Raw genomic sequence first — 13,112 nt, 5'->3', positions numbered from 1 at the left:
GGCAGAGGGCCAGGCCCCACCTCTTCTGGGCAAAGAGGAAGCCTGCAAACAGCACGTGCCCGGCCTGCTCAATAAGTAGATAATTAACCACCGCAGCTGCCAGCAGGCCGGGCAGGAAGCTGAGCTGAGGCCTGGCCTCGGCTGCGGGCTACGTGCTGCACACCAGCACGTCTGCGAAGGGTCCCAGGAGGCTCTTGTTGAAGATGCAGCGGACCCACACCAGGTAGGTGGTGAAGGGCTTGATGTTCTCCGTGAAGGTGTGGTTCTGCAGGGTCAGCATGTGAGGCACGTACGTGTTCTCCCCTTGCTCCTGCAGCCACACCTCGTACTTCACTTCCCGCACTTTCAGGTACTTGAGGTTCCACGGGATCTGCCAGGACACGGACAGGCGGGCCTCGGTGGCACCCTGCACCGACGCCTGGCAGCGGGCCTCCCGCACCTTCCCTGGGTACAGGCTGACGGTCCACCTCTGCCTCCGCGGCCCGGGCTGGCCCTTCACCACGCGCCGAATGGCCTGCACGAGGGACGGGACGTCCACCCTGGTGTCCTGGTAGATCCGGAACAGCCACTCCGGGTTCCGGCAGCAGAGGTGCCGGGGGACCTCGCGGCTCTGCAGGATGCGCGCCTGCTCCGCGCGGTCCAGGTGGGCGATGCCGCCCTGGTCCCACGGCCGCTCGGGGTGCGCCACTGTGTTCTCCCGGATGGTGTTCCGCCAGGCCACGTACTGCAGGTCCATGCCGGGCAGCGTGGCCAGCGTCTTGTACGGGGTGTAGTGGTCGGGGTTGACAGCGTACGGGAAGAGCTCGACCACCGTGGCCCCGCGCGGCAGGAAGAGGGCCGTGACCAGCTGGGCCCCGTGCATGCTCACCAGCATGGAGGCGTTGCTCACCAGCCGCACCACGTCGGCGAAGGCGTGCTCCTCCAGCGACACGGTCACCGTCTTCATGTGGAACTCCTGCGCCAGCCCCAGCAGCAGCTCGGCCTCGTTCAGGATGAGCCTGCTCTGCGTGCGGCTGAAGACCAGGATGTAGTCCTCGCCCGGCGCCGGCCCCGCGCGGCTCACGTTCAGCTTCTCGGCCACGAAGCGGGCGAACTGCCGGATCTCGGTGCCAGAGACCAGGATGTTGGCCTTCGGGCCCTGCGGCTGCACGAAGCCGTACTGGTACCACGTGGTGGCCTTGGACAGGCCCACGAAGGCCTGCGAGAAGCAGAGCAGGCGGCCGAGCGTCCGGAGCTGCGCGCGCAGCAGCGGCGGCTTGGGGCTGAGCAGCTTGTAGAGGTCGAAGTGCGCGCCCTCGCCCCAGCCCTCCATGAAGAAGGGCCGCGCCTCCCGGGCCAGCCCCGGGAACTGCCTCAGCGTGTAGAAGAGCGGGAGCAGGTCGTCGTGGAAGACGTGCATGAGGTTGTCGGGGTTGAAGCGGTTGGCGATGAGGGCCACGTCGGGCACGAACACGGGCTTCGGCAGGAAGCGCAGCGCGGCGGCGGGCAGCTCCACGAAGTTGAAGTACTGGGCGTTGTGGTCCTCCACGGTGGACAGGTCCAGCAGCGCCGGCTGGAAGCGGCGGGAGCCCAGGTTGGGCAGCATCACCGACGCGTTCCCGTGGAAGAAGATGAAGTCCTCGGCCTCGCTGGAGTAGCAGAGCCACTTGAAGCGGCAGACGCGGTCCGTGTGGGTGCGGCCGGTGCAAACCATGTGCGTGCCCCCCTCCGTGAGGAGCTGCAGGGCCCGCGGGTAGTCCACCCTCGGCCCGGGCACGGGGTCCAGGGCCTGCTGGCCGCGCGCCAGCTCCTCCTCCAGCGTGGCCGCGTGCTCGCGCAGCCGCACGTGCTTCCACAGGACGGCGGCCAGCACGGACACCAGGAGCGCGTTGAGCACCGCCGACAGGTGCATCCTCTCGCCACCACGGGGCCTCGGCGTGGAGGGCTGCTGGGCGGTGCCGCAGCCGGGGGCTCACCCATCCATGCCCGGGAGACGCCTGCGGAGGGAGAGCAGGGTCAGCGCGGTCAGCACGCTTCCTCCCCCGCCTCCCTCACACCCGCCGCCTCAGCCACGCCCTGCTCACGTGACAAAAATGAGTACGAACCACACTGCAAGTTAGGCTGCTTTAAATCTTGTTTTTGTTCGCATGTCTGTGTGCACGGGCACACGTGTGCACGCACCTCTGGAAGCCCGTGGTCCCCATCAAGTGGCTTTCCTCAATGCTCTCCACCTTGTATTTTTGAGACAGGGTCTCTCCCTCACGCTCAGGTGGGCGGCACTTCACTGCGTCACCAGCCCCTCCAGCCGTTTGTTTAGATGAATTTGGCTCTGCGCTGCCCTAAGCACACCCGCACCAATCAGCCGCAGAGCTGGGGAAAGGAAGATGGCTTCTCTGACGTTGCAAGAAGCCGCAGCCCCCTACCTGGAAGAGCAGCTATACTCAGTAGCCTCGCTTTTCATAGCTGGCTCTGCTCTACGGTCAAGTACCTTGTGGTTTCAACAGCCTCCCAAGATGCCCTGCGTATGCAGCACACACGTGTGCTATGAAAGAAAGACATGACCACAGCCAGAGCCTGAACTCCAGCGCGGGCTCCACACACAAGCCCTTACATTGGTGATTAGCGGCCGAGGCATTTGGGGATAAAGGCACATTCACTAGCCTGGTCTCCTGGGTGGCCCTTCTTTTGGAATTGGAGCACTCATTGGTCAGAGCCAGTGTCCAGAAGCCCCGCCACCGGCTGGGGTGGTCAGAAGCCATGCCTGGTTGGAATCCTAGTCCTGGCGCCCAGCCGTTCCGATGCACAAAAACCCCACTTCATTGAGTTGGGTTCCCTGATAGGTGAAGCCTCCAGGGAAATGAAGGGCTGGGACACTTGATAGTCGATTCAGGGCCATGTAACCCCTGTGAGTTCTCAAGCTGCCTGGGCACACGGCTGCCTTCATGAGTCAGAGCCGAGGGTGGCCAGTCTAGGCAGGAGCTGGTGGCTCCCACACTGCTGCTCGAAAGTGTTTCAGATCTACGCATAGACAGCGTTCCAAAGAAGACAGACAGCGAGAGTGGCCAGATGCCACTGGGGCAGGCTCAGTGCCCGCCCTCTGCTTCCTGGTCTCTGGGGTTAGTCCACGGTGGGATGGTCATTTACACACTCTGCCTGAGAGCTCCCTCCTTGGTGTGTTCACACTTCTCCTGGGACCCAGAGGAGGCAGACACAGAGCTCACTTCTGGAGCTCTGGTCACCCAGTGGCACGCTGCCTCAGAGGGACTGGTCACGAGAGGTGAAGATGCCAGTCTGTGTCCCTACTCAACAGACAGGCAGAGGAAAGGGGGCCCATGGCTGCCATCTGCCAGCCACAAGCCAACTGGCTTGAGGGCACAGACAGCATGCTAAGGATGGTGCACAGGAGAGACACAGGAACCCAGATGTCTCCAAGCCTCCTGCTTGGAGAACTTTCTTCATCTTTGAAGTCAGATTGTTGGGGCTCTGGCTTGTCACATGACAGGAGGTCACAGCTTTCTGAGTGGTCACTCAGACCCAGCAGAACAATGCTACATCTGTTTCCCTGTGACCCTCCGATCTGGGTGTGTGAAACTATCTCCCTAAGAAACCGCAGGACACAGCTGATCAATTAGAGGCTCAGCGGCTTGACACACGAGTGCCACCTGCTGGATGGAAGCAGGACTTCAGCAACCTAAGGTTAGGGTAGAGAGCAGGTGACTCCATTTAGCCACAGTTCGGATTTGGCCCCAGATGAAGCTGGGCTTGGCTGTTTCCGGGCCCTCAGGGTGGAAGGCATTTCTAGTTAGATGTGAGCCTGTCAGGACGGATATGGAGGGGGACGGATATGGGTGCTCAGACGAGCGAAAACACTCTGCCAAACCCCTATGCTCTGAAGACGGACAGGCTGACTGACTGGGCTCCGGCCAACTTTGCTTACGGTCAGGCAGCCGGACCCAGGCCAGGTGTCGGGAGCTGATCGACTGCAGCTGCCCACTCCTCCCTGCCGGACTGTGCGGAAGCTTGTTCTTCATGGGCTCTGGGTTCACCTACGGAGCAAGGCTGCGCTGTGCTGGTTTAGCCTTTCTGGCTGCCTTCCCTGCATATGCTCACTCAGGTGACCCAGGAAACTGTTCTTCATTCTTGCTTTAGAGTTTCCTTTCTGGAGAACCTTATAATGGAGCTCCTTACTTTGTCACTGTGGAGGAGCCAAGGTGTGGGGCCGTCAGTGGTCATGATGGAACCCTTCCTGTCTTTCCACATTCTCCTGCGTGTCCTGGCCACTGCCAACAGCATTGTAGCATCCTACTTAAGCCAGCAAGATCACAAGCTTTGGCAGAACCACGGTATCAGACGGAGGCAAGGACCACTTTAGTCTAGACAGATGGGGCTGGCAAGGCTCCCTGGAAGGCAGGGCCTCCTGGGAGAACAGGCCTTGCCTCCATCCACTTCCCGAAACACCAATGCAGGGGAGCCTGTTGTGAGGGCTCCACCAGAGCCTCCCATCAGATGGGAGAGATCCATCATCCCAACATCCACAGAGAGAAGAGCCATCTGCCTGTGTCCAGCTTGGGCAGGACCACACATACATCCTCAGCCAGGCCCGGCCCAATGTCTCAGCATGAGCAGCTCCCATAGCAGCCACGCTTACAAAACCCCAGCCTGTACCACACCAGGAAGAGGAACCCAACTCAGGAACCCCTCCCCCCTTGCACAAGTCTCCCTGATGGCAGGCTGGGGGTTGTGACTTCCCCCCACCCGGCAGGAGGCTCATAGGAGGAAAAGAAGGCCCAGGTCCCTGCGGCTTTTCCCAACAGTCTTGCTTTGGAGAGAGGCAAGCCTGGCTGAGGGCAGAGACGTCCCGAAGGGCCAACCAGTACTGACACTATTCTAAGAAGAAATGGCCCCGGAGCTTTACCAGGCGCAAACCATGACTCCGCCCCTCAGCAGCGGCCTCTGCGGCCCCTGCTCTGCCATGGGGGCGGGAGAGGACTGTACATGAACAACTGTACATGAACTTCTGGAAACAAACCTGTGTGTGCAAACATATGAGGGCGTGCGTGCACACCTGTGCACGTGTGCATGACAGTGGTCAACACGGGCCTCCTTTGTGAGTACACTGCACACCTATGTCTGTGCACCGCCTGAGTGCCTGGAACTGGAGTCACCGATGGCTGCGAGCTGCCATGTGGGACCGGGGGACCAACCGGGGCCTCTGCAAGAGCAACAGGGTCTCCTTGTCTGGCTCCACGCCCACACCCAGCACTGGGTTACAGGTGTGAGCAGCCGCCTTGCACGGCTTTTATGTGGGTGTGGAAAATCCAAACCCAGGCTAGGAACCCCAAGCCCTGGAAATGAACTTCTTACATGGAAAAGACGCTCACAACAACATGGCCTGACTCAGGTTGTTTCCCGCACCCTCCTCCCTGGTGTGGGGGACCCGGGCGGGGTTGGCGAAGCTCCTCACGCCCATCTCAGACGTCCTGACACTGTTGCTGTGCCACCCCGGCCTGGTCTGTTGCCATGGGCTCCCTTCCAGGAGAGGTGAGACGCAGAGGGCTGGGGGTGATCCCAGGAGAATGGTCGGCACTGGCTGGGGACGGGCCCAGCACTAGCCTGGGTAACCACCAGCCCAGCGTCCTTACTACCCACAGCGCAGTGCACCCCCGGCCAGTACTGCCCCCCTAGCACTTCCCCCGGCCAGCACTGCTCCCCAGCATCCCTGCTGTGCAGGGCAGTGCAGCATGGGACAGAGCAGGCTAAGCTGGTTTCCCACTGATCTACAGACAGGCACATGTGTGGTGCCCACTACAGTATGTGCTTGCATATACACACATGCATAGCCAGTACATATGCACATTTATCCCTAAACATATGCAGTATGTGTTATAACAGGTCTGTATCTCTACGAAGTCCAAACTCTGAAGAAAACGTGAACAGAACGGGAAATGAGGTTCTGCACTGACCAGGCTGGCCATGTGTCAGACACAGAAGCGAATGCTATTCCTAACCTCAAAGTTCACTGGGCCGAAGCAGACCTGAGCTTTGGGGAGGGCACAGGTGCCCAGCTGCACAGAGGGCACAAACTCACGCGATCACAACGCCAGGCTGGCCCTCACAACAGTCTTCTCCAACCTTCTCGCTTCCCTGTTCACCAGGGGCACAGGGCCTGGTGTGTTACACGTGGTGTATGTAAGCCCATGGCTGTGGGGAGTCGGGCACACGTGAAGCCCTTGGCTTTCTGGGGAGGTGTCACTTCTGGAAGACATAGGCAACCCAAGCACCCTGGTAATGCCTGGCAGTTAACTATGAAGGCACATGCAGTTCCAAAGCTCACAGGCTTGCAGTTTTTGTTCTGTTTTTACATTTTTATTTTATTTTTAATGGTATAAGTGTGTGCAGTTCCTGTGGAGGTCAGAGGTCAGAGGTCGGTGGACTCCCCTGGGACTGGGCTTACAGACAGGAGCAAGCCAGACATGGAAGCTGGGTCCTCTGAAGGAACAAGTGGCCTCAGCCACTAAGCTCTTCTCCAGCCTTCACTCTGTCCACTCACATTCTCACACTAACCTTGACCTGGAAAACAACCCGTGAACTCGGGGCAGGTGAAGTGACAACATATGAATCCGAACTCCTGAAGGAAAAACTCCCATGGGTGGGGATGGGGCTCAGGTTCGTTTTTTCTGGTGTGATGGTGATTACCTGCTTGTACAAGAGGCAAGAGGGCTCAGGTGAGCTGGGGGAGAGGAGGGCAAGGTGGGGAAGGGAAAGGGTTCTGGTGGGCTTGGGGAGCTCAGTGTGCTGGGGGAGGGGGAGCTGGGGAAGGGCTCAGTGGCGGGGGGGGAGGCAGGGTGAAGTGGGAGAGGGCTGGGGGAGGTGGGGGTGGGAATCAGCCTCCCTTGCTGGCCTGCAATCCTCTCAGCAGAGTACTATTCTGTAGTGATTCAGATATCTGCTCACAGCCTGGTGTCCACCTCCTGTGTTGCACAAATGGGTCACTGGAAGCTGACTCAACCTCCTCTCTGTGGACAGAGTTGCTGCGCCGTGGTTACACAAAGGAAGAGTGTGAGCCTGTCTTAGGTTCACACAGGGCACAATGAATACAACATTCCAAGTTCTTACAGGGAAACTGCAGAAAAACAACAAAACCAGTTCTTCAGGGACTACCTGGATACCAGAATGCCCTCATCAGATACTCAGACCCACAGAGCCAGAGCCCACAGGACTCAGAAGATGCCCGTGGCAGGAAAGAACCAGGTTCCAGAACAAGGGCACAGCAGTAGACCCAGTGACGCTCTACCTGAAGGTGAGTGGGTGAGTTCCGAGCAGGCGTAAAGGGCCAGGGACGCAGGGGAATGTGGAATCCCGCTCCACTGACTGCAGCCAACTGCAGACCAGGAAGTCTGGGAGAGGCTCCGGCCTAGGCAGAGCCCAAGCCTGAGCATGTGGCTGTTTGGGAGAACGGCTGGCTTTGGTGAGACAGCAGGGGATGAGGCTGCCAGAAGGCTGGCTTCAGCAGGGCACCCTGAGGTTCAGGAGAGCTCAAGAAGCCCTTTGTGGGCAGGCCCCTGTCAGCCACAGCCACCAGGGAATCTGCAACCTGCCTGAGTGAGAGGGTGACAAGCTCAGCTTGAGTTTCCCCTGCTCTCATCACTGTGCTGCCTGCTCTGTCCTCAAAGACGCTGCTGCAGCTGACACCACTCACTGAGTGGTCAGACACTGGGCAAGTGAACACTGGGAAGGTGGACACCAGGTGGGTGGACACTGGGCTGGTGACACTGAGTGGATGGACACAGGGTGGACACCAGGCCAGTGGAGACTGGGTGAGTGGACACTGGATGGGTGACACTGAGTGGGTGGACACTGGGGGGGGGGAGTGGAGACCGGGCAGGTGGACACTGGATGGGTGACACTGAGTGGGTGAACACTGGGGGGGGGTGGAGACCGGGCAGGTGGACACTGGATGGGTGACACTGAGTGGGTGGACACTGGGGGGGGTGGAGACCGGGCAGGTGGACACTGGATGGGTGACACTGAGTGGGTGGACACTGGGGGGGTGGAGACCAGGCAGGTGGACACTGGATGGGTGACACTGAGTGGGTGGATACGGAGGGGGGGTGGAGACTGGGCAGGTGGACACTGGATGGGTGCACTGAGCATGTGGTCACCAGGCGGTGGTCAATGGATGGGTGGTCACCGGATGAGTAAGTGGTCACTGGGCTGGTGGTCCTGGTTCAGCACAGTGACACTCTTCACTTATATTAAGAGAGGCCAGAAGGCGGCTCAAGGTCACAGGAGACCTTCATCTTCTTCCGGAAAACAACACCACACTCACAGAGTACGGACACCACCCTTCAATCTCATCCAGATCTCCCCTAAGCTGAATGCTCTGTCACATACAAATCCTCTTTCCTGAACTATTTAAAAACAAACTAGCAGGTGGGCAAGGTGGGACACACGGCAGGGTTAGGACTAGCCTGGTCTCAAAACAGCAAAGTTCTGCCGACGCCTTCCCCTCTGCCGTTACTACTGAAGGACAACTTCTGAGAACAGTATTCTCTTACGACCTGCAAACTGGGAAATAGTATGGATGGCACTATTTTCATGAGTGGTCCCTACGCCACACCCAGAATCCAACCAGGATGAAAACATCTCTCGTCTCCCAATCTGGATGGTTTCTTAGCCTTTCTGACCTTATTTTGTAGCAATGTTTTGCACACGTGCGTGTGTTCCATGGAAGCCACAGCCGGTGTTGGGGTCTCTGGAACCGAAGCGACAGGTGGATGTGAACGTGCCTGGTTGCTTGGAACCAAACTCCGGCCATCGGCAAGAGCAACAGAGGCTCTTAACCCCGAGCCACGTCTCCAGCCCCAACCCTGACAGCTTTTGCTTTCTAACCTGTGCCTCAGTGTGGGTTTACGCGGCCTTCTCACCAAGTGCAGGGCACTTCTGCCAGGGATGGAGTCCACACGCCTGACCTCTGAGGCAGCCCAGGCGGGGTAGCTCTAGAAAACTGTCCTATGTAGGGTAGTAAAGGAACAGGCCACTCCCCGGGGAAAGGATGTCCCAGGACCCTGTTGGGTTCCAGAGCTTGCTCTAGAGTGGCCTTTCTACACGTGTGGCCACATCCGAAGGAGCCAGAACCCTTTCCGCTGAGCCTAGGAACCACATCTTAGTGAAAGCTACAGGTGGTTCCCGTGTGCTCAGTTTCAACGAGAGGCCCCTGACACCATCGCACAGTTCTGCTGTCCTCTGAATGGATTTCCAGCTACAGGAAAGGGCAGCCCAGCCCAAGAGTTCCCTGGCTAAATGCTGCTGACTCCGGCCTTTGCTAGCACAACGTTCAAGCTGAAGTCCCAGGACACTGCAGACCGAGACGGTGTCCACTCCTGAAACCTTCCAGAGAAGCTGCCCCAACCTGTTTCCTGGGCAGACACCATTGCTCACGGTATGAAAGTGGTATAAAATACGGCCAGTAAGAGGAGCATGGTCTGAAGCTGCCAGCTGGCATGCCATGTCATCCCAGGGCCAGTGGAGACAGCAGGCTTCTTGAGAAAGAGGAGGACGGCCTTTCCAGTCCTAGAACAGCTGCGGCACTTCCTGAAGCCACCGAGGATGTGGCAGACAGGGTCATCTCCTTCCTGAGGTACGGCTGCCCCAAGCACACACCGCACGGCCAGGAGTGGCCTGCTGCTGCCCTCAGAAGCGGAGGGAGACAGGTGCTGGCCGGAGGGCACACCAACCCGTCAGTGCAGGCAGCGTGGGACAGCTGATGTTCCGACACACACCTGGGCCTGAAGACGTGTGTTCGAATGTGAGGAGCCAGAGAAAATGAGATTTAGCCATGCCCTGGCCAGACGGGAGGAGGTCACTGGCCTCCAGCAGAGGGGTACGGCCGATGGGACCACCACCTCACGGCATCACTGAGGCGTCACCCTCTTTCCTGTAAGCCGCACAACGCCTTCCAGCGCAGGTCCTGGGGGTCCTTTCTTTGCTTTTCTCTCCCCAGCTCCCTCGGATGGTGCTGGGGTGAACTCCTGTGTACTAGGCAACCCCAAACCTTAACCTTCACTGCGACGCCTCCGCCTCCCAGGGTCACCTTAAGTCCCACACCCTGCCACCACATCTGATGGGCTCTCCATGTTGGTCCAGCAGGGAGGAACTCCGGGGCGAGATCGTGTGACTCGGGCAGAGCAGGTGTGGAAGGCTCTGGAAACAGACCCACAGGCCTTCCCGGTAACTTAGCAACCCAAGCCTTCTTGTTGTAATTATTCTCGCCGGCCAGAGGGAGGAAACACCCAGCTGTGGCTGGAGGCTTAGGAAGCTGTGGCCGATCTCTCACGCCAAAGACAGCAAGGGAAGGAGCAGGGGTGGCAGTTCTCCCTACCGGCCTGGGGCTGGGCTGAGACCTAAGCCATCAACAGACAATTAGAAAACCACTACCTGTTAGAACGAAGAGCCCTGGAAAGATTCTCCCAAGTCTTCATTTTACAAGTGAGGCCCCTCAGGCAGCCAGGGCTACAACTGTTACTTAGAGGCTCAGTACAGGACTCCCTCACCTCACAGCCACAGCTCTGCTTCCAAAGCAGGGCTCTGCCTGAGGCACACATGGCTCCCATTTCTCCCAACCGAGCCTTCTGGTCCTCCCCAGGCTGCTCCCATGGTCCAGGGCTGGGGGCCAAGGCCTTCCTACAGGCTACCTCTTCTGAATGTCTCAGCTCTGGCCTCCTCCAGGTACCCCTCCCCCAGTGTGCCCTCATGGGACAGCAGGACATGTGGAGACAGGTCCTAACTGGGTTGCGGGGCCGCAGGGCGCAGCGCAGTCCAGGGAAGGCCGGTGAGTTCCAGCCCTGCCACTCAGCAACAGACGATGCCAGTTTCTAACTGCTTCAAAGCTCCGCCTGCCGGTCCGAGGCAGGACACTCATACACCGCAGGGAGGTCCAGGCCTGTGGACTCAGCGTCCAGAAGGAGCAAGGCGTTGTGCCTGGCAGTTATTCCCAGAGCAGCTCTACGAAACAACAGACATAACAGCCACTTCCTGACTCCTGCTCTCCGCAGGCAGCAGGCCACCCTCTGCGGTACCCTCTCATCCCTGCTGCAGCCTAAGGCAGGCGCTGAGAACCCTGCTTCACACCAAAGGACAATGCTTGGGGCTATGATATGGATTGTTCAGTTCCACGTAGGTATTTTGGGATGGGGCTGAAGTTCAAGCTCATGCCTGAGCTGCAAAGCCCATGGCAGCACCTCTGGTTTCTTCCTTGCGCTCCAGTATCTCTCACCCAGCTTGAAAACCCTGGGGATCATTTTATCAGTTCCTGAGGGAGAGTGTCCCTCCAGACAACCGAGTTACGGTGACTGAAAAGGCCTCTTGGGAACGCAGTGTTGAATAATTTAATTTTCTGGCTCTCTCAATATTCTCTAGAAGCCTTTGCTTACTAGTGCTATTTCAGAAAGCAAGAACTTGCCAACCACAAGCCTGGCTGGAAACACAGCAGGCTGGTCTGAGAGCAGGCCTGCCGCCTCGGCAGCCAGGGAGGACCAGGCAGGAGCATCATAGTTTAGGAGTGCCTGGGAAACTGAATGAGACTTTAAACAAAGCAAAAGGTAAAGCGAGAGCTGGGGGTCATAGCTAGGTAGTGGCTCGTGTGCTCAGCAGTCCTCAGTTCTCAGCATTGAAGGCAACACGGAAGGTGCCCGCAGCATCGCAGGGTGCTGTCCCAGCAGACTCCCTGCCTCTCCGCACCCTCCCGAGGCCCCCAGGGGCCTCGGCTCAGAGGTCACCTATTCACCTCTGGGGATAAGGGACCCAATTTTCTCCTGGCTCCGTCCCCACCTGGAACTCGCTGCTGGACCTCCCAGATCCTGGCAGCCTAGGAGCAGCTAGTCTGGAAACCAGGGGACCTGAACTGGCGCTCCTGCAAGCTAACATCTCATGCGTTCGCTGTGTCACCACCCACCTCGTCAGCACTACCTCAGGGAATCCTCACACCAGGTCTTCAAAGAAGGTTTTTCCCACTTTATTTTTTACAGAGGATGAAGTTGGGACCAGAGAAAATAAGTGAGTTACTTAAGGGGACAAGGCCGGCAAAGGAGCCAAGATTTCAACGTCCAGCAACGGCAACGGTGAACATATGGAAAATGAACTGTGCTGACAGCAACCTCCCACAATCTTAACTTATCTACTCAGCAGGCGCCGGGGGCTGGCGGGCACAAGCTTGAGGATGTTGGCGGCTCACCCCTCTCCGCATGATTCCGGCGGAAGGTCCCAAGCTTTGACCTAGGCCTCCCACCAGTGATGAGAAGACAGGTTCCCACAGGCAAGCCCATGGGGTCCTCCGGCAGTGGCTCCCCCCGCACTGTCAGGCAGGCCAGACAAGCGCCTAACTGGCTCCCTACGGAGCCCCAACCGCCTGGGGCAGCGCCAGGCCGCCCGGCAGCGCTTCAAACGCGGCGGGCGCAGCCCAGGCCCCTCGGCTCACCTCTCCTTGTTTCTCGCCACCTGTGCCAAATGCGCACCACTCTTTCCCAGGCGCGGGCATGTGCATGCCCGCCGTCGGGGGCCGCGCAAGCTCCAGACACACGGTCCGGGGCGCCACACGCGCCGGGCTGCCCAAGCCCACCCCTCGCGCCTGCTCCCGGCTGCGTGCACAGCCCTGGGTCCTGCAACCCGCCCGCCTCCCCTGCAGCCCGGGGCCTCACCTGAAGCCGGCCCGCGTCCCGTCCGCTCCCAGCCCGGGGCCCAGCTGCCGGCCCGGAGTCCCTTCACCGTGCACCAGTCCGGCCGGCAAGCGCCGACATGCGAGCCAGGACGCATGCGCTAGCCGCGGGGCCCGCCCCTCGACCCTCCGCCCGGACGGCCCCTTCGGCTCGCAGGATCCTGGGAATTGTAGTTTTCACGCGAGCGGCCTGCAGGCGCTTAGGAAGACAGGAAGCGCGACTTTTCCCTTTATCTAATCATGAGAATTCTGATAATAGATTTAAATGCAAGAAACACCAATACTCATATGTCACCTACTGGAGGCAAAATAATTCATTCCTTGACGTGCTTTTAAGACTCATGAAGGGGTTGGAAAGCCAGCTCTTTCTGCTCTTCCAAAGGTCCTGGGTTCGGCTCCCAGCACTTGTGTGTATAGCAGC

At 59.0% G+C, this 13,112-nt stretch overlaps 1 protein-coding gene across 1 annotated transcript; it reads right to left on the bottom strand.

Moving 5' to 3' along the window:
* On the bottom strand, positions 1–12,796 carry Pomgnt2 (protein O-linked mannose N-acetylglucosaminyltransferase 2 (beta 1,4-)). Its single transcript, XM_021647440.2, has 2 exons — positions 12,675–12,796; positions 1–1,976 (listed from the first exon to the last, which is right to left on the bottom strand). The coding sequence occupies exon 2, from the start codon at positions 1,889–1,891 to the stop codon at positions 149–151; it is 1,743 nt and encodes a 580-aa protein (XP_021503115.1). The 5' UTR covers positions 1,892–1,976; positions 12,675–12,796; the 3' UTR covers positions 1–148.
* Between the last annotated feature and the right edge of the window lie 316 nt (positions 12,797–13,112).

The sequence above is a fragment of the Meriones unguiculatus genome, chromosome 6 (genome assembly GCF_030254825.1).
Source record: "Meriones unguiculatus strain TT.TT164.6M chromosome 6, Bangor_MerUng_6.1, whole genome shotgun sequence".
Taxonomy (NCBI): Eukaryota; Metazoa; Chordata; class Mammalia; order Rodentia; family Muridae; genus Meriones; species Meriones unguiculatus.
The sequence above is the reverse complement of the archived record's forward strand: the minus strand, read 5'-3'. Positions and strand labels throughout refer to the sequence as shown.